Source organism: Schistocerca piceifrons, chromosome 1 (assembly GCF_021461385.2).
Source record: "Schistocerca piceifrons isolate TAMUIC-IGC-003096 chromosome 1, iqSchPice1.1, whole genome shotgun sequence".
NCBI classification, from domain to species: Eukaryota; Metazoa; Arthropoda; class Insecta; order Orthoptera; family Acrididae; genus Schistocerca; species Schistocerca piceifrons.
This window is the reverse complement of record NC_060138.1, coordinates 284,856,841-284,884,520: the sequence shown is the minus strand read 5'-3', so window position 1 is coordinate 284,884,520 and position 27,680 is coordinate 284,856,841. Positions and strand designations below refer to the sequence as shown.

Genomic DNA, 27,680 nt, shown 5'->3' with positions numbered 1-27,680 from the left:
ATAACAGAGTCTGCCCCCCCCCCCGTCCTCTCTCTCTCTCTCTCTCTCTCTCCCCCCCCCCCCCCCCTCTACTTGTTGATGAATATCTTAACAAAAAATGTGAATTGTAATTATATAACAACAAATGTCAGATAATGCATATGAACCAGAGTAAGAACCTGATCATTATAAATTCCATGTAGTAATACTACTATTTCCAAAATACGGTGGAAACCCCCCCCCCCCCCCTTTAAAAAAAGTGGGATAATGTAAAATGTGGGAAATAATGTTTTAAGCATTAAAAGTTACATATAGGATATCCACTTGCATTTTCGTACTTTATGTGAGATATGTACGCAGTAGGCATCAAAATATTTGTCAATGACTTTTTTGTATCTAATAATATGTATCATCTAATAAAAACTGTTGATATAACTGGAAATGGTAACTGTATGGGAAGTAGAAACGTTTGACTTTATTTAATATATCACAATCGATGTTTTTGGAAAGTCTGCAACTGTCATTGCATACGTAAATGATGAAATATTGCACCAGTTATGTATTTTTTCATGCTTCTTGTTCTACTCTTTCGAGAATTTATTCATGTTAGCAAGTTCAAATATTTTCATAAGTATTTTGTGTAGTGTTTGCATACATGTTGTTCTGTGCGAGCTGTGTTGTAATTGTCTTTTTCAGGTTATCAGGTACTGTGCCTCCTGGATTATGTAGGAAATAGAGTCCTGCATGACCGAGTAAGCGAGTACAAAATACGAGGTAGGGCGAGCACACCCTAACTGGATAGGCTGCCCACACTAGTTCTAGTGACCGAGCATAGAAGCCGCGACCAAATACGTAGCACGTAACTTCAAACATATTACACATATCATTATCCGTGTGACATTGCAGCCAGTACGGGCTTCTCATTTGTGGTGTGTCTCTCTATGGAATCATGCAGCATGAGGAACCAGTGCAGTGAGATGTAAGATTGAAACCAATGTTTACACATTGAAGAAACGGGAAGGTCTAAAAAGCCTAGTATGGAGTACATTTCTGTTGGATGTAGACGAAAACAGTGTGTCTACTGGGTATGTATCGTGCCTAAACTGCTCCACATTATTGTGTTTCCAGTCGGGAACCACTCATTTAAAGAAACACAGTTGCAAGAAACCTCACAAAGATACACCTCCTTCAGGGATACCGGCAGTAATAAAACATCCAACCAGGGTGCCAAAGTGCTGCTCACTGTATAAACACAGCACTTAGCCACATTTTCGATGAAGATAACTTCTTGTTAAATCATGCCCCGAACATCGCATCAACAATAAATACTGCAAAATGCACCGTAAGGTACATTAAGAAAAGTGGCCTCTGCTCGTCTTTGAAATCATCGTTGAAACAAGAGGTCTGCACACTCTGGAACAGCTTGTACACTATGCTGGAATCCTTACACACTCAGTATAACGAAGTTTCTGCTTTGCTGACGGCGCTTACAGATTGAAAAATTGCGTAATTTCTGAGACCATTTAAAGAGGCCACAGATGAATTAGAATGCGAAAAAGAACCGACAGTTCAGTTATTTCTTCTTTGGTTTCACAAACTGCAACAAATTTGCACTGTCTATGACATTGTCTGTCAGGCGAGTAATTACTGCAGTTAAAAGCACTGTTTCATTGTGATATGTGATAGATTTATAATTATCTACTGTAATTGATGTGTACTAACAGATATGTATTTTTCAACAGGAGGTACAAAAGATTAAAAATCGAGCCTTGACTTTCATTTGTCAGAAGATTATGATCACTTCCAGAGATAAAATGCTTCGTTTCTTTGGCCGTATTTCCGTGATCTTAATATGCTTGAAATAAATGAAAAGCAGGAAATTCTTAGCAATGTGCGACGAGTGTGTGCTACTTACGCAGGTACAACATGCAATCATTAACAATCGTTTTTGCATAGTTGGTGGATAGTGTATTACAGAGCAATGGGAATGCTATAATTTGTATAATATTTCATTAACGTAAAACCTCTCGTTTTCACAGGGACGTTTCGATGATTTCCACATCAGTTCTGTATTACTTGTCTCTTTTGTTTATTGTCATACATCGAGCCTTGACTTTCATTTGTCAGAAGATTATGATCACTTCCAGAGATAAAATTGCTTCGTTTCTTTGGCCGTATTTCCGTGATCTTAATATGCTTGAAATAAATGAAAAGCAGGAAATTCTTAGCAATGTGCGACAAGTGTGTGCTACTTACGCAGGTACAACATGCAATCATTAACAATCGTTTTTGCATAGTTGGTGGATAGTGTATTACAGAGCAATGGGAATGCTATAATTTGTATAATATTTCATTAACGTAAAACCTCTCGTTTTCACAGGGACGTTTCGATGATTTCCACATCAGTTCTGTATTACTTGTCTCTTTTGTTTATTGTCATACATCCTTCAAGTACTGTGTCATCACCACCCAGAAAGAGAGATAGTTTCAAGGAATGGAGGAACAACAGATCATCCGCAGCAGATGAAGTAGATCTCTACATTTTAATGCACCTCGAAGATGAGGAGGACATCTTAAGGGGTGGAGCAGACATGAAACATATCTGCCAGGCCTGGCTGCAGTTGCAAGACGTATTTTATGTATCCCAGCAACAACCGCACTTAGTGAAAGATGCTTTAGTAAAGCCGGCATGTTACTAACAAATCGCCGCAGCCAATAAAATCCGGAACGCTTTAGTGATTTACTGCTGATCAACAATAACTATAATTTTGTTTCTGTTGCAAACAAGTGAAAAGTATGACATGTTACGTTTGTAAATGTTTAATGTTCTTTATATGCTTTCTTTATGAAGATCGTTGTCTTCTAGATTACAGAGAAAGCACTTATTTAATGTTTCTTGTTAATGAAAGGAAAAATAAATCTTCTGTTTGGAAATGAGACTCGTCTTCTATCTGTGATTGTACTGAAATATCGTTTTACTTTCCAATTTAGCTGTGTCACGTACCCGTTCTAGGAAACGTTACTTTTGTATTAAAAGAGAGAAAGAGAGAGAGATAAATACATTGTGTGTGTTGTATATATATATATATGTGTGTGTGTGTGTGTGTGTGTGTGTGTGTGTGTGTGAGAGAGAGAGAGAGAGAGAGAGAGAGAGAGAGAGAGAGAGAGAGGCCTTGGATTTGTTCAGTACAGTGCAGCGAGCCGGGGCGGAGTGAAGTGAGACGTCAGCGGTGACCGGTCATGCTCGGTTATCCGCGTGTCCGGAATCCGGACATCAGACATGGGGTGAGTACGTGACCGAGCCGAGTCGAGCGGGGCCGGACACAAGCGGCTCGGTCCCCGCGTCAACAGGCGAGCCGTGACCGGTCAAACACAGAGCGTTGCAGCACTCTAGTAGGAAACCACGCACATCCAAACTATCACTCACAAAAAACAGTTACGTAAATATTTCCACTTGACAACAAGAATAAATACTTTGAACAACCATTGCTAAGCATGAAAAAATATGCAATTGGTGCTGTGTTTAAATGAAAAACATTTGCCACAAAATGAGCAAATTTGTCAAACAGTGCTGTAAGTGGCTAAACAACAAGACACACTAAATGTGTTTCAAATAAAACAAATTAAGATGATAACATCCATCACAAAGTCATGCATGCACAGTTTGAAAATCGTTGCAATTGGTCATGATACCTTCATTCGAACAAAACTACTTACTCCCCCCAGCCACCATGCTGAATAGCACTTGGCAGAGGCAGGAGATGAAGTAGAAAATGTTCAGACTTAACCCATGTACCACTTCCGATCAACTGAGTAGAGAGCCCTGGTGTCAAGAAAGTTAACACTAGAACCGTCAGAGCGATCAAAATGACTGCAACAGGTTTTCAAAATGTTATTTTGACTGCAGTTTTTGTCTTATTGCAATGAGCTTCAGTGCCTTTTCCATATTAAAAAGAATCACCCGTAGTAGATATATTTATTTTTTGAGAAATGGTTAGGACGCTGTTAACAAGTATATCTAGAACCGCGAGAGCAGTCATTTTGCCTGCTGTATTGATTATTGTAATAGAATGTCTTACAACATGTCCTCCTCTTCTGGAGGAGATTAAATCTGTTAACAGTCAGTCTCTAAACAGCAATAATAAGCACAATAATGAAACTCTTAATTTACTTATGTCCACTGTTTGTCTCTGCATCTCCAGCCATATTGTAATTCGTTGGCTTGTAGTAACATAGTAATCGTGGCTCGCAGACCTCTGCTGCTTACCAATTTAGAATTGTTCGCTCTCTTACACGATATTGAGTGCATGGCGTCTGTTTACTGATGAATCAATACTGAAAGACATAAAACACTGTATGAAAAATGAGGCAAAACGTGTTCTAGGAAATGAATTGTGGAGTCTAAGTTTGGAAAAACAAGAGGCTTTCAAGAAATTCTAAGATTTTTGCAGTTCGACATTTGAAGACAGATAAATTTTTCTTTAGTATTAGAAGTTTGGGACAAATTCACTGAAAATAGCCATCTGACCTATATCCCAGGTGAAAATCTGACTGCTGATAAACAGCTCTTTCCAAACAAAACAAGGTGTCCATTTTTACAGTATATGCCAAACAAACCACACAAATTTGGTAAAAAAGTTTTACTTCTTGTCGACACTGACTCAAAGTTTCTGTGCAATGGGTTCCCTTATTCAGGAAAAGACGACCGGTGACCAGACTCTTTCCTGAAAGTGCAGTAATGAAGCTGATGGAGCTGTTTCAGAAGAAGAGGCGAAACATGACTACGGACAACTTTTTTTTTAACAGTGAAACTGGGCGAAAAGTTGAGAACTAATGATAATAGCATTGTTGGAACAATTAGACAATCAAGAAGAGAATACCCTAAGGCAGTGAAGTTTATAAAGGCTAATCTTTATGACAGATCTTTTCAAATATTCCAGTGGCACTCTTACTGTATCTCAAGGCAAAAGAAACAAGGATATGCTTTTATATAGCACTTTGCATTGAGAAGTTGAACTTCAAACTGGCCTGGAAAGAACTCCGGAAACGATAGATTTCTACAATAATACAAAATAAGGTGTTGATGTGGTGGATCAAATGACAAGAAAATACACTGTTCGAGCTGGTACTCATAGCTAGCTAGTTCATGTATTTTATAATATTCTTGACTTGGCAGCTACCAATTTAGGAATCATTCTCAAGAAAGTAACAGTGATGAAGATCATTCATCAAAATTATATCCTGAAGCTAGCAGAAGAGCATCGTATGGGGTACATGGACTCGAAAAGTAACTTGGTGGAAACAGAAGCTGAATCTGGAAACTCTACAGAAGGAAATAAAATGAGGAGACAATGTCAAATGAAGAAGTGTAAAGATAAGACAAGTTATACCCGCAAAGTGCAAATGGCAAGTGTGTGGCTCTTTTTCGAAGGACATAACTAAGGACGTGGTATGTAGTTCCTGCTACCAAAGATATGTAATTCACATCAGTGAGTGCAAAGACACTGAAGGAAAAGTCACGCAATGTTTTACAAATATGTTGTGGTATGTGGATTTGGCAAACAGATTTCATGGCTACAAGTGCACTACATAAAATATTACAGTAATTAATTTCATAATAATGAGTACACAATAAATACACCAGCTTTAAAGAAGAATTTGACCTAAAAACTGTGTTTGTTAATTAGATAACATGTTTCTAAAAACTCATTCTTGTTTGTAATAAATGGGAAAAATATTAAATTTGAGAAAATTATATAATTAGTCTTATTTTAGTTTTATAAACCTAAAATACATATTTGAAATGATGATAATGAGAACAAAAATAATGATTTTCATATAGCGGTCAAAATGACCGCATCAGCAGTTCTTGGTATACAATACATTCCGGCGGTTCTAGTGTTAACCATGTACCATTTGTAACCACTACTTCATGGCCATCGCCACACCATTGTAATTTAATGTCAATTATGTCAGATCTTGTCCCGTGAACATTTTTTCATAAAGCATAAATCACAGGAAGGTATTAAATATGTTAGTGCAAAATTGGGTGTCACACACACACACACACACACACACACACACACACACACACACACTAACTAACTATGGGCAAGATGAAAGAGCGAGATGGAATGGAACACAAACAGATCAATAACAAGATATACAAAGCAGAAACTTAGATGTGTTGGGAGAATTTTAGGAAGGTACGGAGAATCTGTTAGAGAAATCACATACAGGGCACTAGTACGACATATTCTGGAATACTGATCCAGTGTTTGGAGCTTTTATATTGAGCAGACGTGACAGCATATAATTAAATACCTCTGAGATATGCTGTTAGGAGCATAACATGATGGTGAGGCTCACTAGATAGTTTAACAGACACACTCAAGAAAGATAAATGGAAGTCTTTTGAAGAAAGGTGGCATTTTTCTCATGGAACTAAGTGAAAAAGTATTTCATGTAGAGCCTGCAGCCATCCTGCTGTCTTCATTATAAATCTCAAATATGGACCATGAGAATAAGATATGAGAGGTTAGGGATACCTGTACACACACATTTTTCACTCCTCCTATAGATTAGTGGAACAGGATTGAGTAAGGAGAACAATGATACAAAATCACTCTTCATCATGGACTGCCAAATGACTTCCAGAATATCTATGTAGGTGCAGAATTAAAATAGGACTCTTGAACATGAGTCAAGAATCTTAATCACTGTGTTGCTTCACGCAGTTGAAAACTGTATAACATAAAAATGTAAATGGGCCAGATAAGCTGTGAATGGTGTACTTCTAGTACTGTACAGAGTTATGTATAAATACAACATGAAGACATATGTACATGAATACAGTTCACTGTGTAAAAATTGTTGTTGATGTTTATGTGAAAAGATACTGTATTTCACATTTACATTTTCTTTTAAACTTGCAACTTGTTCCACAATTGTTCTGCCTGTTGACGTGACTGGTTAGCGGATGTTTCAAGCATCGCAGACTGGACCAAGTTATCCCATCATGTCTTACGAATGCTCAACAGGGAATAAATAAGGCGGTGTGAAAGCCGGTCCAATTGAAAAACTCTCTGCTGAGCACATTGGACAATATGAGAAACGGGTACACTGACCAATACCTGCTGGAAATACGCACTTCCATAACATTTTAGGACTTAGAATGAGTTGGATGATGATCTGGTCACTAGATGTGTTTGGTGACTGTAAGATATGGCTCCAGACATCAGGGTGTCTCTAGCTGATCTTTTATGTCATTTCTTGATGCACTCCTTTGCAAATGGGGTGAATGGTGATGAGGTGTCAAAGGCACCCTTGCAACCCATACCTGTTGAAGCAATCCAGGGTTAAATTGTATGCTGCTACCATCTGGAATGATGACAATGAGTATGTGAACATTTTAAGGCCATCAGCACCATCTCCTGTACAAAGCTTAAATTTCAAGTCTCAGCTTACGACTTCTCCAAGAGGACCATCTAGCCACTCGTGGTTTTAAATCCTCCAAATTTGGTTTTACATTGTTTCCCTAACCTCTGTTCAGTTTGACAACAAAATCATGGTATGTTTCCTTCTTTATTAATCTTTAAATGAATTAGAACTCTATCTGCAGTGATAATGTCAATAAGTAATTAAACATCAACCTGCATTCTTTTTACCAATAACTCTTGAGACTAGCTCTATCACTGCTTATTGAAAAGCAATTGAATATGGAACTCCCACATAGAATGACTCTCCAGTTATTTCTATAAAGTATCACTGAAAATTTGCAGTTGTTCGATGAAAATAAAAAAAGAAATCCTACTGATTGTTTACGAACTATCAAAACCAGCAATTCGTTTAGATTTACTAAAGAGGCACAACACTCAAATAGCTGTTCATAAATATGTAGGACAAAGGATTTAAATCTTGTTGTTGTTGATATAGATTGAGATTGTTGTTTATATAGATTGAGATTTAAAATGATGTTTTAATAAATATAGCTTATCCACAAATATTCATGGTACTTTCATTAAGTTAAAATATGAAAAGTGTATTCATTTATATTTAAGCTTGCAATGTGCCCCAAGTGGAGTGGCAAGAAGATTTTATTTCACATGTTACTTCTTAATTAAAAAAAAAGGATGAAGGTTTGTAATTGTACTCTTAAGTATCTATAGTTTTATTCAGCAGTTAACCGTGCCACAAATTCAAAATAATACTGTATGGTTATTTTGTTGCTTACGTCTATAGACATTTAAGAAATTTAGTTTCTATGAGAAAATATTTCAAAACAATTTTAAGAGACTGAAAACTAGTCCATTCAAAATGAGTTATATTTAAATAAATTTCCGTGACCACTCATTTAATTTGTGAAAATTTCATTATTTGAAAACACTATCTGGTAATTTAATATTTTTTCCTATTATTCATTCCATATTCTCTGCAAACATTCAAAATATATGTAGGAATATATAATGGTGCACATTATCCTATGTTTTGCACACATCCTTCAAAAATTCTAAGTTGATTTAATTTTTATCATCTGTTTCATGTGTCATTAAAGGAAGATGTTTATCATATTGTTATAAAGACAACAACTTCCTATTTCTTTTTGACGATTCAAGTGTAAATAATAACCTCTTCCTCCTGAGGCAGCATGCAGTCTCTTTGAGGAAAAAAAAAAAAATCTTTTACAGATACCAAATGAATTGTCAACTTATTTCTACAGGCAAATAAAGTGAGTGAATGCTCACAGCCATATAACAAATGACACAGTACCTGTTACGATACCTCACAAATTTGTGATTGAAGGTGTGAGTGGATCCTGAATTTGAGACAACTGTATTCAGAATACCCATCATAAAAAGTTCTGATGACAAATTAGGTAACATTGTCTGTAGCTGTTTATGTAGCAACTTGTCCCGCAAATGTGGAACTAGAGCAGCATTTCGACGAAAAGTGTACCATCCAACAATATCCTGAGAAGAAAGAGTAATAACAATAATAACAATAACAACAATGATAACAACAACAACAACAATTACTACTGATATGACTATAAATATGGAAATAGTTTATGTGCAAGTGTTCACATGTGTGCACAATCTTTGTTATAACCACAATACTGTAACAAATATTTTCCTTCAATGTGGCAATACTTTGGGTTGTTTTGGAATGTATCTTTCAGCAAGTTCCAGTCAAAAATGTCAAACAATCAGAGTTCAACATAATGATATGCACTGTGGGGGATGGGGCTCTGGAAAACCTTTATATGTATCAGGTCTTTTATATTCATGTGACACTGCACATCCACGCGGCAGACAGTGAGCTCTGCGTTCACCAGTTGGCTTCAAAATTGGCAAATACTCTTTAAGAAAGAAGACAGGCTTGATTACATGACTCATTATTCATCTAACTAGAGCGTTTCACAAGTTTTGTTGTGACTGACAGAACAAGCACAAACTGCACATGACAGTGCCTTTTGTGTTTACCTCCCACCTAAACTCTTTTCATTAATTATTTATGGCAGCATAGGCAAAAGATCCTGGCGTAGTCCATATCAATTCAGGCAGGCTAGGAAAAAATCTTACCTCCATAGTCTCAGATGTTACTGAATTTAGCATACGTTAAAATTAAGGACTAAGTAAGGAACACGTATTTTTTTTGTTTTCTCCAAAAAAATTTCTGCTCTGAGATACAGCCCTCCAAAAATGACACTGCACATACCATTTTGAAGATGCGAATTTTGGAAAAAAAAATTAAAACTGGAACAGTTCTAGATATCTTGTTGTTTTTTTTTTATTTGAAAGACAATTGCTTTATGGTTACAAAGAAATCATCCATTTGGACTTATCTGTCAAAGTTCTTTTACGGTAGTGTTATGAACATTTTGTATAATTTATGGAAAAGAAATTTTTTTTTCAAAAATACCAATCCATAAAATTGATTTTTTTCTGTTGATTAGTGCCATATACTTCTATAGTCCCTGAAAAGGAGAGTTTCCACTTTTAGGTTGAACAGGTTTTATAAACAATTGAAATTTTTGCCATACATATAACCTGTTTTATTACCACATCATCACATAAAAGGCTCATAAAAATCAAAAAACCTAGTCTTATTTAACATAATTTTAGTTTTGAAAGATAAGTAAGAGACTCATTTTCAAATCATTTTAAATGGTTCCAAAATGTATGGGAAATGTCCAAAGTTTCAATTTATACAACTTCTGTGCACTCCACTCTGTTTTGTACTGAAATTAGCCAGTCAATGAACTAACAACGTGTTCCACTGCTTCAGTATCTTCCTTTGATATAGAGTGATGCCTTCCTGTTGAACCAATAGGAACTGGAGCACTTACAATCTTCAAAACATAGTGACCAGGAAATGAGCACTGATGGCATTGTTGCTGTCCTTCAGACGGAAACCTATATCCAGCAGCTCGGCCTTGTGGTAGCATCAAGTTCACTACAATTTCGTTTAACTCATAACTGGCATCTATAATCTCTGCAATCCACCAGTCAGTCACAGTCATACAAACAGGCCACAAACATCCCCCTTCTCAGGTTGTGACTTTGAATATTATCCTGCTGTTTCTGAGGTGTTGGTTGAACGAACAAAATGTCTTCTTTCTTGCTCTTTAAAGCCCTTGCAATATGAGTTCGCCCATCACTGAGTACAAAAATGTGTCTTCTGAATTCCTTTCACCGGAGTAGTTAGTTTGGACCATTCTTCTTTTTTCTCCTAGAAACAGAATTCTTTGATTTCCTCTTTGGACAAAAGAATTAGGGCTGTGGATGTGCAAGATTTCATGACTCTCATAAAATCCTCAGCATTCTGAATCACAGCTGTATTTGGTCTGGAAAGATTATGTTTTGTAGCATGGTGCTTCAGCTGGCCTCCTACACCATCACAAGGCCCCTTCCCGCGACCAGTAGCACTGTATACCCAGTCAGTTGTCACAAGTGACTTGCTCAATTCAAACAGTTGGAAACAATTTTTAAATGACTAGGAGCACCATCAGAAATAATGATGATCTCTGCCCCTGTTTGCAGTTGAAGGATTTTGTGCATTGCTAGCAAAGAATGTGCCGAGTCATGTCCTATGTCATCATCACATATAACTGCAACTCTTGTGGTCTAGTTTTGAAAATATGTCACCCCTGTAAAAGTTGAAACCTGGTCGTTACTCCAATGATACCCTTGTACTTCTTGTGGGAACATTACAGATCAGTTCTCAGCAAAATCACAGTGAAGCACTAAACACAGTTTTTCAGCCTGTACACACCTTTTCACTTTTGCAGTTGGTGTTGTTGCAATTTCTACAGATGCTGGTGTGTTACTGCTTTCACTGACCATTTACCAAGTTTATCTATGAAACTGTCAAAGGCAACTGTTTTCTTAATTTGTTTATTTTCCTCCCATGTTGCATATGTAATTTCTGCCGTTATCTGCTACGTCTTCTAGGCCATGTGTCTGCAAAGACAGACCTCTCTTTCCAGGGCAGTCTATGGCTGAATAATTAGGTGACCCAACACACTGCACATTCCTTAACTCCGATACATAAATTTATTTTTACATATACCATATGTTCCCCTACTGATAAAATTTTATAACTATTCTCTTTTTACTTTTGAATGGTTCACTAACACTGATGTAACATCCTGTACAATTTGGCTGTTGGCAAATATTTACTGTAAATTCCCCAAGTTATCTGTGCAGACACTGCTTTCAAAAGTTCTGTTACTATGGAAGATACAGATGTACTACCACAGTTTACATTCCACACTACTGTAGATATGAGTGATGCAGATATTAGTGTGATAGTTAAAAATCACTAAAATTAAATATGTCTAGATGGCCTGACGTAATCACTGTCTGATAATACAGAGAATTTGAAGCAAAATTAGCTCCCATTTTAACCACGATAAAGCTAAGAAAAACAAGTGCTTAGGAGGTAGCCCATGTCACATTTGTCTACAAGATTGATAGCAGAAGTGGTCCAGTGTCTTCTCACATTTACATCCATCTGTTGTATAATCTTGGAACATATTCTGAGCTCACACATAAAAGAGGTACTCTTACAGAATAATCTCCTTCATGCTAATGTCAGTCGTGTGAAACCCAATTTGCACTTCTCATGTGACAATTGTGACAGGATTGAAGATTTCTTGGTATGTTCATATTGTATACTAGTGAACTGTATGTCCTTTCCAACCCCCCCCCCCCCTTTCTATCCCCAATCTGTCCACCTCTTCCTTCACCCCCTCTGTTCATCCCCCCCACCCCCCTCCCTACCATCTGATCTCGAACCTTTTTTTTTTATATCATTTCGTCAATGAAACCTTGATTTGAAATTAAAGTTGCTTAAAATGAATGGATAAATCGGTTGGGATCCCTGATATATGGCATAATGAGAGGCCTATTCTGATTCTGCATGTGTAGGGGTAACAACTTTAATGATAGTATTGCACACAGTCTTAATCTGCAAAGTTTCAGACAATTCAAAGTATGTCTTAATATTCTAATCACATGCTGATAAGCCATAAACATAGCTTTCCTGTGTGCTTTAAAACTGACTGCAAGGAAGAAAACAAAACAGCACATTATTGTATCAACTTGTCTTATTCTTTAAACGTCCTGCTATCACAGTTAAAAATGAGTGCAGGAAACAAAAAGAAACTGCACATTTTCACAGCACAGCAGTTTCTTTCTCACAGTCAATTAAACAGAAAACCTCTACATTGTTGTTTAGAAAATTATAGACCTTATGCTCAACTGACTGTTTACCACACACACACACACACACACACACACACACACACACACACACACACACACACAAAGTAATTGGTACCAACGTTTATTACAATATAGTATAAACATTTTAGTAAAATCTCAAGACCTTTCGAGATTTCTGGTAAGAATGTTAAACAGTGACTTGTCTTTATATAGTATTATACATTTTATATACATAAATATTTATATTCCATATATATTAAAATTATGTAGTATATATGCCTTATCTCTCACAGGGAAGGTACTATTCTGTTACTACAATATCAATGAGAGACAACTGGAATCAGCTGACTTGTACAAACGCCAAGGTAAAACAATTGTAGGAATATAAAATGGAATGCTCACACAGACTATTGTAAGAACAATGCAGTTTACTAAGGAGACTGCTTAAAAATCACTTGTAAGTCCCATCTTATAACATGGCTCAAATCTGTGGGACCCTTACTACATCGGTCTCACAAGGGGCATTTAACTTATAAAAATAAGAGCAACATGAATGGTTACAGATTTGTTTGACTTATGGGAGAGTACCACAAAAATGTTGAAAAATCTGAATTGCCAGATCCTTTAAGTAAGACACCAATCATCCCCCTATAATCCTTCCTGCAGCAACCTTGAAGACAAGATTCGGCTAATTATGTAGGCACAGAGGCATTTAAATGGATATTTTCCCCATGTTTTGTATGTGACTGGAATGGAAAAAATCTCAGATAGGGCACCAAGCTAAGCACACACTGCCATGCTGTTCACAGTGGTTTGCAGATTATGCAGGGCATCTGTCCTAAGAGTCATCAGGCGCATTTCTTCTGTCTCTCTCTCAGCCAAATCGGTGTCACTGTCTCTATTCCAACTCTTCCATACTAATACGCTCCAGGTACAGGTCACATGTAACTACAGCAATTAATACATAAATAGATCGCAGTTGCGATTCAGTGCAATTCTGGAAATTTTGCTCATCCAGCAATCTAGTGACCTCTGTTGGTATTATCTACATCTACATCTACATCCATACTCTGCAAGCCACCTGACGGTGTGTGGCGGAGGGTACTTAGGGTACTTTGAGTACCTCTATCAGTTCTACCTACTATTCCAGTCTCTTATTGTTCGTGGAAAGAAAGATTCTCAGTATGCCTCTGTGTGGGCTCTAATCTCTCCGATTTTATCCTCATGGTCTCTTTATGAGATATACAATGAGGGAGCAATATACTGCTCAACTCCTCAGTGAAGGTGTTCTCGAAACTTCAACAAAAGCCCGTACTGAGCTACTGAGCGTCTATCTTGCAGTCTTCCACTGGAGTTTATCATCTCTGTACCGCTTTCACGATTACTAAATGATCCAGTAATGAAGCACGCTGCTCTCCATTGGATCTTCTCTCTCTCTTCTATCAACCCTATCTCGTACGGATCCCACACTGCTGAGCAGTATTCAAGCAGTGGGCGAACAAGTGTACTGTAATCTACTTCCTTTGTTTTCGGATTGCATTTCCTTAGGATTCTTCCAATGAATCTCGGTCTGGCGTCTGCTTTACAGACGATTAATTTTATATGGTCATTACATTTTAAATCACTCCTAATGCCTACTCCCAGATAATTTATGAAATTAACTGCTTCCAGTTGCTGACCTACTATATTGTAGCTAAATGATAAAGGACATTTCTTTCTATGTATTCGCAGCACATTACACTTTTCTACATTGAGATTCAATTGCCATTCCCTGCACCATGCGGCAATTCGTTTCAGATCCTCCTGCATTTCAGTACAATTTTCCATTGTTACAACCTCTCGACATACTACAGCATCATCCACACAAAGCCTCAGTGAACTTTCGATGTTATCCACAAGGTCATTTATGTATACTGTGAATAGCAACGGTCCTACGACACTCCCCTGCGGGCACACCCAAAATCACTCTTACTTCAGAAGACTTCTCTCCATTGAGAATGACATGCTGTGTTCTGTTTTATAGGAACTCTTCAATCCAGTCTCACAATTGGTCTGATAGTCCAGATGCTCTTACTTTGTTCATTAAACGACTGCGGGGAACTGTATTAAACATTTTGCGGAAGTCAAGAAACATGGCATCTACCTGGGAATCCGATTCTATGGCCCTCTGGGTCTCGTGGACGATTAGCGCGAGCTGGGTTTCACATGATCGTCCTTTTGGAAACCCATGCTGATTCCTACAGAGTAGATTTCTAGTCTCCAGAAAAGTCATTATACTCTAACATAATACGTGCTCCAAAATTCTACAACTGATCGACGTTAGAGGTATAGGTCTATAGTTCTGCACATCTGTTTGACGTCTCTTCTTGAAAACGGGGATGACCTGTGCCCTTTTCCAATCCTTTGGAACGCTATGCTTCTCTAGAGACATATGGTACACCGCTGCAAGAAGGGGGTAAGTTCCTTCATGTACTCTGCATAAAATCGACTTGGTATCCCATCAGGTCCAGCGGCATTTCCTCTTTTGAGCGATTTTAATTGTTTTTCTATCCCTCTGTCATCTATTTCGATATCTACCATTTTCTCATCTGTGCGACATTCTAGAGAAGGTACTACAGTAAAGTCTTCCTCTGTGAAACAGCTTTGGAAAATGACATTTAGTATTTCCTCCTTTAGTCTGTCATCCTCTGTTTCAGTACCATTTTGGTCACAGAGTGTCTGGACATTTTGTTTTGTTCCACCTACCGCTTTGACATAAGACCAAAATTTCTTAGGATTTTCTGCCAAGTCAGTACATAGAACTTTACTTTCGAATTAGTTGAATTCCTCTCGCATAGCCCCCCCTCACGCTACATTTTGCTTCGTGTAATTTTTGTTTGTCTGCAAGGCTTTGGCTATGTTTATGTTTGCTGTGAAGTTCCCTTTACTTCCGCAGCAGTTTCCTAACTCGGTTGTTGTACCACGGTGGCTCTTTTACATCTCTTAAGATCTTGCTTGGCACGTACTCATCTAACGCATATTGTACGATGGTTTTGAACTTTGTCCACTGATCCTCAACACTTTCTGTACTTGAGATAAAACTTTTGTGTTGAGCCGTCAGGTACTCTGTAATCTGCCTTTTGTCACTTTTGTTAAACAGAAAAATCTTCCTACCTTTTTTAATATTTCTATTTATGGCTGAAATCATCGATGCAGTAACCGCTTTATGATCGCTGATTCCCTGTTCTGCGTTAACTGTTTCAAATAGTTCGGGTCTGTTTGTCACCAGAAGGTCTAATATGTTATCGCCACGAGTTGGTTCTCTGTTTAACTGCTCAAGGTAGTTTTCAGATAATGCACTTAAAAACACACACACACACACACACACACACACACACACACACACACACACACACACACACACAGGTTCTTTCTGCTGTAATTTATTCTTGCAATAACAACTGCAAGTCAATTTACTGTGATGTATTTAGTCTGTTAGGCATTCAATTCTAGATTAATTTTCTTTCTCGTTTCATTTTAATGTCATCATTTTGCTCTAAAGCTGTTGATGTTTTTCCCCAGTATTCTAATACATGAACAATGTCTAAATTTCTTGTTTACAACTCACTTAGTAGATCATCAAATTTTCTCATAACCAAATAGAACACTGATTAGGGTTCAGAATCAAATAATGGTTTTTGAAGTGCAAGATTTTCATCTTAGAATATTACCTTTACTTCAAAAGCAATGTAAATGTACAATATGTACGCGGTTTCCATATATGTACGAGACCTTTTATTGCAAACCTTTTCAAATATAACAAATCTTTATAAGTTTATAGAATTTAATGCTGTTTCTTCCTGTGTTTCACAAAATCGTCAATTTTTAAGCAGAGCATTATACTGTTTTAGGGCCTGAGCAACAACAGTTTAATCTGCAAATATAAGACAACTCCGTATTTTTCAAATGACAAATTTGGGACAAAACCTATTCGTATAATCAGGTGAATAAAGTATTTACAACGTGTAGCTGGAGTCAGCCTAAACAAATACTGCTCTTCACTTCTTTCATGCAACACTTGTGACTTGCTTGCCACCCAGGCCTATGTAAACCTTTACTGCCATGCAGCAGCATTGCTCATTCACTGCTGGAGTATTGATTATTCTTCACGATTTACTGTTCCTATCAATACGTATCGCTAAAGTGAATATCGCACTAGACTAATTTGGTATCACTATTGAATGGACACATAATGATTCTACTTTAATTTTCTTTGTAACAGTAAAGAAACAGAGGGTTTCCATCAATACTGGCTGTCACATGAAAGACATGGTGAGTGGCATTTGTTTAGGATGACTCGAGTTACATACTGCAAAAACTAAATTGCAAATATCTGGGAAATTTTCAGAGAAAATGCGCCTGATGACTCTACAGAGGGAAATCAGGTATATTTAGATTTATATAACCCAGAATGTGAATGATCTAACGTTGAAAGGTTTACGGTCATGGGAAGGTGTGGATGAACAGTTCTTTGTTGGAGTTGGATGGAGGTGCCAATGATGTAGGAAGCCAATCTGTTATTACTCTCTCTATTAACAATTATACATGCACACAGACCAGTGGATCTGCATCAGATGGCGATGAGCCAGACGGTAGCCAGGGCTAGGTAAGTGAGCCTAACAAGACTATCCGGGCAATGAACATGGAACTGCAGGCTGGAGAGCAGCAGCAGCAGCAGCTGGGTTGTCCTGAACTCACAGCTCAGCCTGGACCATGGAGATGGAGGCACGAAGTTGCTACTTTACAGCCTGGAGACGCCGAATGTAGCAGCATCATAAGTACGGCACTGACTAACACAGGCTGTACACCATAGAGAGGGCTGTCTGTGCCAATGGCGATGGCCTGGACCTGGAGGTTTAAAACTGTGGCCCAGCACTGATTCTGTGGGAGAGTCGTGTTATTGTCTTACCTAGAAAGCTCTGGAATGGAGACCAATGATGGGCTTCCCGTGTTGATTGTGTGACAGTTAGTCACACTGCAAAAGTTTACCAGGTCATTTGCACTTGCAACGGGCCAATGCTTCTGCTGACTTGTGGGGTGCTCCATCAGGTGGGCAGATTGTGGCTACAACCTTATTATTGGTCTGGGCTGCTACAGCATCAGGCCACAACATTTCCTCCCTCATTAGACTAATTTGGTCCACTAGATTACTGCTATTACTGCTTAAGAGTTTGGAGGCAAGAGAGAAATTGACTTTTCTATCGCTGTTTCTAATACTTTACATTCTACTGCATGAAGTTAGGCACTGCAGTAAATTCACTGTTGAGAGCAGAACTTCCTCAAATCCTTCATCACCTCAAATGACATAACTAATTTGTATTTTCTGCTACCAGTCACTTATTGGTTTTTTGCTTGATTTAACATACCGTACTGCAACACATTTTGATCATCATCTGCTCATCTTGAGGCATTTACACATACTGAAAATTGTTACTTAAAAATAAAATGTCTTAAATTAACATAGGACTTTTTGTTCATAGTTCGCTGTTAGTGTGGTTGTTGGAGAATGTATGCCCAGTGATGTCTTCTGTGGTGTGTGGCAGTGTCTTGTTGTTCATTATAACTGGCACCACAGCCTGTGTGCAATGCAGATAGTTTCCCATCATCTGTTATGGTGGGAAAATTATACGACACACTTTTCTATTTGACAGTTGTTCACTTATGATTTTGGCAACCCAAAGCTTTGTTTGCATCATTGGTACACTGGCAGAGTTGTTGCAAGACCTTACACTGTTGTATTATTTTGACACTGTTTTTTTGACATAATTTACTGCACAAATTTTTCTATTGCATTAGAACTGGCTTAAGAGTTGACATTGGTTATCTCATTAAGAATATTATCTCCATATTTTGTTTTATGAAAGGAAACTTACATTTTTTCCATGACATCCATTCTTTCGCTTATTCTGATTTTGTGTAAAACTTTGAGATTGTCTTTTATTTTCAAATGGTGGGGCGGCCTATGTTCCTGATGGTGATTTGTTACATGTATTGAGTCTATAGCAGTCTAAATGTTGGGTTTTACACCATTTTCTGAAGTTTGTGTCTGTCTGGCCTCTATAAAGTTTGCAGATAATTTTGTAAATGACAGAGCATCACAATCTGAATATGACAGTGTGAATAAGCTTCCAACATTGGTGGTTGTTGGTACTGAAGTTTATTTTTACAACTGTTTTTGATAGTGTTGCTAATATGTTCGACATTATACCAACATATGCCATTTTTATATATTTAACTGCTAGAGTGCTGTCAGTTGTGACTGTGGCTTAATGATGATCATTCTTTTTTTTTTTTAATTATTATTATCTGTTGCCACATTAATGAGTGAAGGATCTCATACATTGTTTATTGTGGTTTCTATTTCTTCTGAAAGAACCAGAGGATGTATAGAGTTTCAGGGAGAGCATAAGTGAACAATTGACAGGAAAGGGGACAGAAATACAGTAGAAGAAGAATGGGTAACTTTGAGGAATGAAATAGTGAAGGCAGCAGAGGATCAAGTAGGTAAAAAGACGAGGGCTAGTAGAAATCCTTGGGTAACAGAGGAGATACTGAATTTAATTGATGAAAGGAAAAACACAAAAAAGCAGGCAAAAAGGAATACAAACGTCTCAAAAATGAGATCGACAAGAAGTGCAAAATGGCTAAGCAGGCATGGCCAGAGGACAAACGTAAGGATGTAGAGGCTTATCTCACGAGGGGTAAGATAGATACTGCCTACAGGAAAATTAAAGATACCTTTGGAGAAAAGAAAACCACTTGCATGAATATCAAGAGCTCAGGTGGAAACCCAGTTCTAAGCAAACAAGGGAAAGCAGAAAGGTGGAAGGAGTATATAGACGGTCTATACAGGGGTGATGTACTTGAGGACAATATTATGGAAGTGGAAGAGGATGTAGGTGAAGATCAAATGGGAGATTAATACTGCGTGAAGAGTTTGACAGAGCACTGAAAGTCGAAACAAGGCCCTGGGAGTAGACAACATTCCATTAGAACTACTGACAGCCTTGGGAGAGCCAGTCCTGACAAAACTCTACCATCTGGTGAGCAAGATGTATGAGACAGATGAAATTCCCTCAGACTTCAAGAAGAATAATAATTCCAATCCCAAAGAAAGCAGGTGTTGACAGATATGAAAATTACCGAACTATCAGTTTAATAAGTAACAGCTGCAAAATACTAACGCGAATTCTTTACAGATGAATGGAAAAACTGATAGAGGCCGACCTTGGGGAAGAACAGTGTGGATTTCGTAGAAATGTTGGAACACGTGAGGCAATACTGACCCTACGACTTATCTTAGAAGCTAGATTAAGGAAAGGCAAACCTATGTTTCTAGCATTTGTAGACTTAGAGAAAGCTTTTGACAATGTTGACTGGAATACTCTCTTTCAAATTCTGAAGGTGGCAGGGGTAAAATACAGGGAGCGAAAGGCTATTTACAATTTCTACAGAAATCAAATGGCAGTTATAAGAGTCGAGGGACATGAAAGGGAAGCAGTGGTTGGGCAGGGAGTGAGACAGGGTTGTAGCCTCTCCCCGATGTTATTCAATCTATACATTGAGCAAGCAGTAAAGAAAACAAAAGAATAATTTGGAGTAGGAATTAAAATCCACGGAGAAGAAATAAAAACTTTGAGGTTCGCCGATGACGTTGTAATTCTGTCAGAGACAGCAAAGGACCTGGAAGAGCAGTTGAACGGAATGCACAGTGTCTTGAAAGGAGAGTGTAAGATGAACATCAACAAAAGCAAAACGAGGATAATGGAATGTAGTCGAATTAAGTTGGGTGATGCTGAGGGAATTAGGTTAGGAAATGAGACACTTAAAGTAGTAAAGGAGTTTTCTATTTGGGGACCAAAATAACTGATGATGGTTGAATTAGAGAGGATATAAAATGTAGACTGGCAATGGCAAGGAAAGCGTTTCTGAAGAAGAGAAATTTGATAACATCAAGTATAGATTTAAGTGTCAGGAAGTTGTTTGTGAAAGTATTTGTATGGAGCGTAGCCATGTATGGAAGTGAAACATGGACGATAAATAGTTTCGACAAGAAGAGAACAGAAGCTTTCGAAATGTGGTGCAAGAGAAGAATGCTGAAGATTAGATGGGTAGATCACATAACTAATGAGGAGTTACTGAATAGAATTGGGGAGAAGAAGCACAACTTGACTAGAAGAAGAGACCCGTTGGTAGGGCATGTTCTGAGGCATCAAAGGATCACCAATTTAGTACTGGAGGGCAGTGTGGAGGGTAAAAATCGTAGAGGGAGACCAAGATATGAATACTCTAAGCAGATCCAGAAGGATGTAGGCTACAGTAGGTACTGGGAGATGAAGAGGCTTGCACAGGATAGAGTAGCATGGAGAGCTGCATCAAACCAGTCTCAGGACTGAAGACCACAACAACAACAACAACAACAACAACAACAACAACAATTCTTCTTTCTGTTGTGTGTGTTCAAGTGGAAATTTCTGGGCTCTGTATAGCATTGATCAACATACAGTTTTTCGTGGGCAGTGGTTTGGGTGGAGGATTTTGGTAAGGTGGTATCGATAAACATTAAGAGACAGTCTGCAGGCCTTCATGGCTATTGTCACTACAGTTAAAAGCTTCTGGGTTGTTAGGCCGCATCATTTTTCCTCCTAAAATAATCGAAGTTTCGACCCTGTTCTTCAGAATGTTTTAGGGTCCACTATTGATGGAACCCTGTTAGAGACCAGAGTCGCAGTTTCTTATAGAGGGGAGCTTTCCCACATTTGTGCTGGAGAAGTGGGAGTATCAGTTAAAATTCTTGTGGCTACCACTGGTGAGCCATCGTCACATGCTAAAATTCCTGCACTGATGCAGAAGAAGGGCATTACTGGCTAAACTCTTATGGATAATATCCTATGGATAATATCTGTGGCCCCTCATCTGATAGATAGGCACTACTCCACACTTATGCTGGAGAAGGGTTATTGGTTGAAATTCCTCCTACTGCTATTGATTGGCCATCATCATCATTGGCTAGATGTGAAATGGACAGAGCAAGAGAGGGAATGTTTACCCAAAATATTATTGTCCGCCAAGGTGACTTGCAGGGCATTGGTTTGCTTGCACACTGTGGCTGCATATTCACTTTCTTGATGGTGGGGAGCAACGCCGCCAGAAGCCTATAGCCCTCCTCTTTATTAAAATTACATGCATTCTTGGAAATTTCAACCGCTTCCCGGACCTTTCTTCTATAAATGTTGGTTTCCTTAGCCAGCACACATACATTATTAAAATAGATGTCAGAGCCACAGTTCTCATGATGTTCCACTACTGCCAATTTTACACTTTTTTTAGCTGCATGTGCCATTCGTGTTCCTTAATGCGGTCTTTAACAGTTCTTCCTGTTTCGCCTATATACACTCTGCCGCAGCTACATGTCACTTGATAGACACCTGCATTGTGGAGGCAATCAGGTGCATCCACTTTTTATTGAAAAAATCTTATTTTGTTTTGACTAAGGAAAGATGTCTGGATACCATTTTTCTTTAGAATTCTGCTTATGCAGTCAGTGACCTCAGAAATAAATGGGAACCTAATGGAGTGAGAAGGCAGTTCCGCACCATTCTTATTAGCGTGATTAATATTCCACCTAAAAGCCCTATCAATCGAACAACTGTTATAGCCATTTGCCTTTTTAAAGAGGACTATGAACGCAAACGGCTATGACAGTTGTTCGATCGATAGGGCTTTTACATGGAATATTAATCACACTAATAAGAATGATGAGGAACTGCCTTCTCATTCTGTTAGGTTACTGTTAGTTTCTGGAGTAACTGACTGCATAAGTAGAATTCTAAAGAAAAATGCTATCCATACGTCTTTCTTTAGTCAAAATACAATAAAAGATTTTTTCCAACGAATAACGGATGCAACTGACTGCCTCCACAATGCAGGTGTCTATCAAGTGACATGTGACTGCAGCAGAGTGCATATAGGCGAAACTGGAAGAACTGTTAAATACCGCAAACACAAACGGCACATGTGGCTGAAACAAAGTGTAAAATCGGCAGTAGTGGAACATCATGAGAACTGTGGCTCTGACATCCATTTTAATAATGTATGTGTGCTGGCTAAGGAAACCAACATTTATAGAAGAAAGATCCGAGAAGTGATTGAAATCTCCAAGAATGCCTGTAATTTCATTACAGACGACGGATGTAGGCTTCCGGTGCTATGGTTCAGGAAGTGAATATGCAGCTGCAGTGTGGGAACAGTACAACCAACGCCCTGCAAGTCACCTCGGCGGACAATAATATTTTGGGTAAACATTCCCTCCTCTTACTTTGTCTGTTTCACATCTAGCCAATGATGGCCAGCCGACCGACAGCAGCAGGAGGAATTTCAACCAATAGCCCTTCTCCAGCATAAGTGCAGAATAATGCCTTTCTATCCAATGATGATAGGCCACTAATAGTATCCACAAGAGTTTAGCCAATAACGCCCATTCTTCCGCATCAGCGTGAAAATAGTAGCCTATGACAATGGCCCACTAATGGTAGCCACAAGAATTTTAACTGATACTCCCACTTCTCCAGCACAAATGCGGTAAAACCCGCTTTTATAAGACAATGTGACACTGGTTTCTGACAGCGTTCTAGCAATAGTGGGCACTGAAACATCCTGAAGAAGATCCCAGCAGAGGGTGTAGTGATTCGAGAATTTCTGTGTAAATTCTAGAACCACTCGGCCTCCTACCATCTCAAACACACGATATTCTACGTAAGAGTGTGGGTGGTAAAATCCTACCTACTGAGTGTCACACCTTTGTGTGCAGGTTTAAATTCAGTCGCGGGGAAGAAAGTAGAAGCAGAGGTCGAACGACACTGACAAGTACTTGTCGGGCAATCCATAGATGTTTGAGAGGAAGAACCATGGACTTTTTATGCAGCTCTGTGCCTATTGTGTCCTCGACTATTGTTATGTGAAAGAAGAACAGTTGAAAAAGTAATCCTGTGAACTCTTTATCCAGCCTTGGTAGAGGCAAGAGGTATTTTATGGTTAATGTGAAGTAGAGTCATGTTTCTGACTTTGGATGAAGTGAGTGACTTACTGGAAGTCATATGTGCATGTGGAAAGTAAGAATTTTATTCTGTATGGAGTTCAAATATATCGTTGGTTAACAAAATTTAAAGTTCGCTTATCTACTTATTTCACAAGTAGAGAGAGAGAGGCTTAAATATCCCCGTACCTAGCATCGCTCTCTGGAGAAGGAGTCAAGAGAGTTTTCCAGCAGCCAGCTAAGAAGATAGGCTGCGAATCTCAAATAAGTCACCTCGTATAAAAGAATTGGGAAGTTTGTACGTCTACTTCATGCTCTGAATTGTGATATTTTTTTCATAATCATTATGCAAGTAATATCATTCATAACAACATTTCATATCTTAACAATATACATTCTTTACTTAGGTTTACATACATATCTCTTCTTTTCCATAACAACAATCATTCTTATTTTACTTTGACATTAAGACGTGAGTTTTCACTCAAGGTTTTAGTCAGCTTTTCTAATAGTTAGGAATCATGAAAACTTTTTCTCTTTTCTTTATTTTCTTTTTCAATCAAAAACTTCAGGTGTTTATGATGCATGGGTAATCTATTTTCCATTTTTATCATTTTGTACTACCTTTATCCTAGTATGTACTATTTTCATTAGTTTTAGCTTGTAGTTTGGAGGAGCTCTGGGCGAACTGAAAGTGTTCTTTTGGGCATTCATTTATTTCTAAAAAACATAATAATGCTAGTCATTCATAGAATCTATGCATTCCAGAATAATTCCTATAAAATTTGTGACTTTTGTCACGGTGCTGTCCCCTTCTAGGATCAGCACCTATTCCTTGATTGTGGGTGGACCTTGTGAGAGCACTGTCTTTTTCCATTCTGGTAGGTATGCCCCTTATAAAACATTCCTATTATTGAGGCCACATATCGTCCTATCTCCACGTAGGTACGCCTGCCCTTTATACTTAGTGAATGCTGGGTACGGCCCCCTCATCCTTTCTGAGTAGGCCTCACAGTTCAGTTCATTACCCTAGTACACATTTCTATGTATAATATAATAAAGTATTTTCTGCTAAAGATAAAAATCTATCTTAAGCTTCACATTTATTCTTTAATATATCATTTACTCCCCATAGTCCTCCTCTACTTATCAACTTCTATACTTTCAATAGATACTATGTCAACATATATATTCATGTCCCACTATCCTTCAATTCATTAGAGTATTTATTATACTGTCATTTCTTATTGATCATCACGATTAACGTTCTCTCCAGCTTTCGTTTTCTCTCTTTGCTCATGTCTCTTTCTTAGTTTATATACACCTTTTCTTATGTGTATTTGATGTAGAACACATCGTGACAGGCTTTCTGGTCTGTAATTGGATGTTTGCGTCTAAGTGTATACTTGTGTATATGCGGATGCGTGTTCGTGTAGTCTGATTCTTTGGCCTTCTTATCTAAAGATAAGTGGAGGTTATTAGAAACCACAGAAATAAAGAAGGACTTCAGGAATAGAAGTTTATGAATATGGAAAGAGGGGGAAAAAATAGACAAGTCCTCAAATGAGAAGTAAGAAAGGAAAAAATGGATGTGGATGCTAGGGTCAAAGAAGAGAAAGAACACAGCTCCAAAGACAGGAAACCCTTCCCACATCCCTCCCCCATGATCCCTACCTCTCATGTACTTGAGAGAGACGCCCGGAGGACGTTTGGTGTTAAATTGTCTCCTACAGAACTGACTTCTCCCACCTTCACCGTCGAAGTCCCGAAGGAAATCCTAGCAACCCTACGGAAATGGCATTCGGTTTACTAAGCAATGAGACTCCGCGATTGTTCTAGATTTTAAAGTATAGATGACAGAATAGTTTAAGATTTTAAAGGAATTCAGTGCAGGAAGATTGTTTTGGAAGAAACACTGAAAACAACTTGGGATCCAACGGTCGTCACTCTGCCCGTTAACTCATAATGTTAACGTCCATAGGGGATAGATGACTCCGCCTGGGTCACATGAATCTGACATTAACTTTTCTTGTGCACTGGCAGACCAAAAATTTTCTTTAAAATTCTTTTGAAAGTCCTCTCAAGAGGAAAAATTCTCAATATTTACTGTACCCCATTCTGAGGCTTCCCTTAGAAGATACACCACAGCAAATTCGATTTTCTTAGAATCTTCCCAATTTTTTGGTAATGCTTGGTTAAACCTTTTTAAGAAATGGGTCAGATGTACATCTCCATCCGTCTTAAATTTAGGGAATTGTCTAGATAACCCTGAATTAGCCCCCCCATTGTAAATCAGTCGCAGCTTCACTAGTTAACACCACATTAGGTGACGTTACCCTTTTTTCCTACTTTATCCTGGATAAGTTTGGATTCTCTCCACAAGTCATCTATACCCTTCCTGGTATCACTCTATCTCTAATTTCTTCAAATTGTTCCTCCAAACTACTTACATTTATGATATCACAGTTTGTTATTTTCTCTTGAGATTTCTTTCCACATTATCTCCTCATATACTGACACCTGTAATTCGCAATTGAATAATTGGTATTAATTCATTATTCTTACCTACACTCTCTATCAAAGTATTCAACTTAACATTGCACACATTTTCAAAAGATCCAAGCTTTTCATTAACTTTGGATTCCACATTATTACATCTGCCCTCAATGTTATATTCTAACCTTTTTGATAAATCTTGTAAATTGTCATTCTGTTTCTGAGTCAGGTCAGTAAACATTTATTTACATGATTGATCAAGGAATTAAGTCAATTCATTCTTTAAATCTTTTTTAAATTCTCTACTCTACTATTTAAGGCATCAAATTCAGTCTTAAGGGCACCCACGCCTTCGCACAGATTACTAAATTCTGTGCTTTGCGAGTTGACTAGACAAACCTAGATTTGTCGCTTGACTATTTAGAGTTTCACTCTGAGAATTTAATTGCAAATTTAATGAGTTTAACTTAAAACTGAGCATTTAAAGCTTCACTCTGGGTACTTAATTGAGGATTTACCAAGCCTAATTCTTTCCTTAGTGTCTCATTCTGAACATTTGATTGCAGTCTCTCAGCTTTAATTAAATTTATCAACTCAGCCCAGCCTGGTACTTCTTTACTCACTGTCATAGACATAGCTGGTTCTTGAGTGTCCTCGATTTGTTGTATATTGTCCATGCTTTTATATGCTTTAGCCCTAGTAAGAATTTAAAACTAACTTTAATTACTATAATTACACAATAAAAGTTCATCAACAGTATGTACCACTTCGCATTAAAGTAATGAAGTTTTGTTTCATGTTCACCCGGCATAGAAGTCTCATTGCGTAGGTGAGCAGATGGTTGATTTCATCTGCGTCCCCCCGATGTGTGTGAGAGCTGTATACTTCCCGCACTTGACCTTCCTGGTTGATGTGTTCTACATGTATTTGTTCTTAGACAAATGCGTCGAAATCATCTTTGTTGTTGTATAGTTGTGAATTTTCCATGTCTTTCACCATTTTTCATTCAAATTTTGCTTCATTGAACATATTCCAATATCTCAGAGTAAATCCCTTGTCGTGTTATGTTTGGTTGCTAGGGCAACACGTAACAATTCTTCTCTAGTTTTTGACTAAACTCCCGTTTTCTTGGGCCCATTCACACAGGTTGCCATGTTCTAACATTTTTGATGCCGATTTAAAGTGTGAAGTAGACGTACAAACTTCCCAATTCTTTTATACGAGGTGACTTATTTGTGATTCGCAGCCGATCTTCTTTGCTGGTTAGTAGGCTGCTGGAAAACTCTCTTGACTCCTCCTCTGGAGAATGATGCTAGATACGGGAATATTTAAGTCTCTCTCTACTTTTGAAATAAGTAGATACACGAACTTTTAATTTTGTTAACCAACAGTATATCTGAACT

General features: G+C 38.0%; 1 protein-coding gene across 1 annotated transcript in view; it reads right to left on the bottom strand.

Moving 5' to 3' along the window:
- LOC124788551 (BRISC complex subunit FAM175B-like) overlaps window positions 1–27,680 on the bottom strand; it is a 134,192-nt gene that overhangs the window by 38,256 nt on the left and 68,256 nt on the right. The window contains exon 4 of the mRNA XM_047255825.1: window positions 8,749–8,948. Coding sequence (XP_047111781.1) covers window positions 8,749–8,948 — 200 coding nt within the window. The remainder of the gene's footprint in view (window positions 1–8,748; window positions 8,949–27,680) is intronic.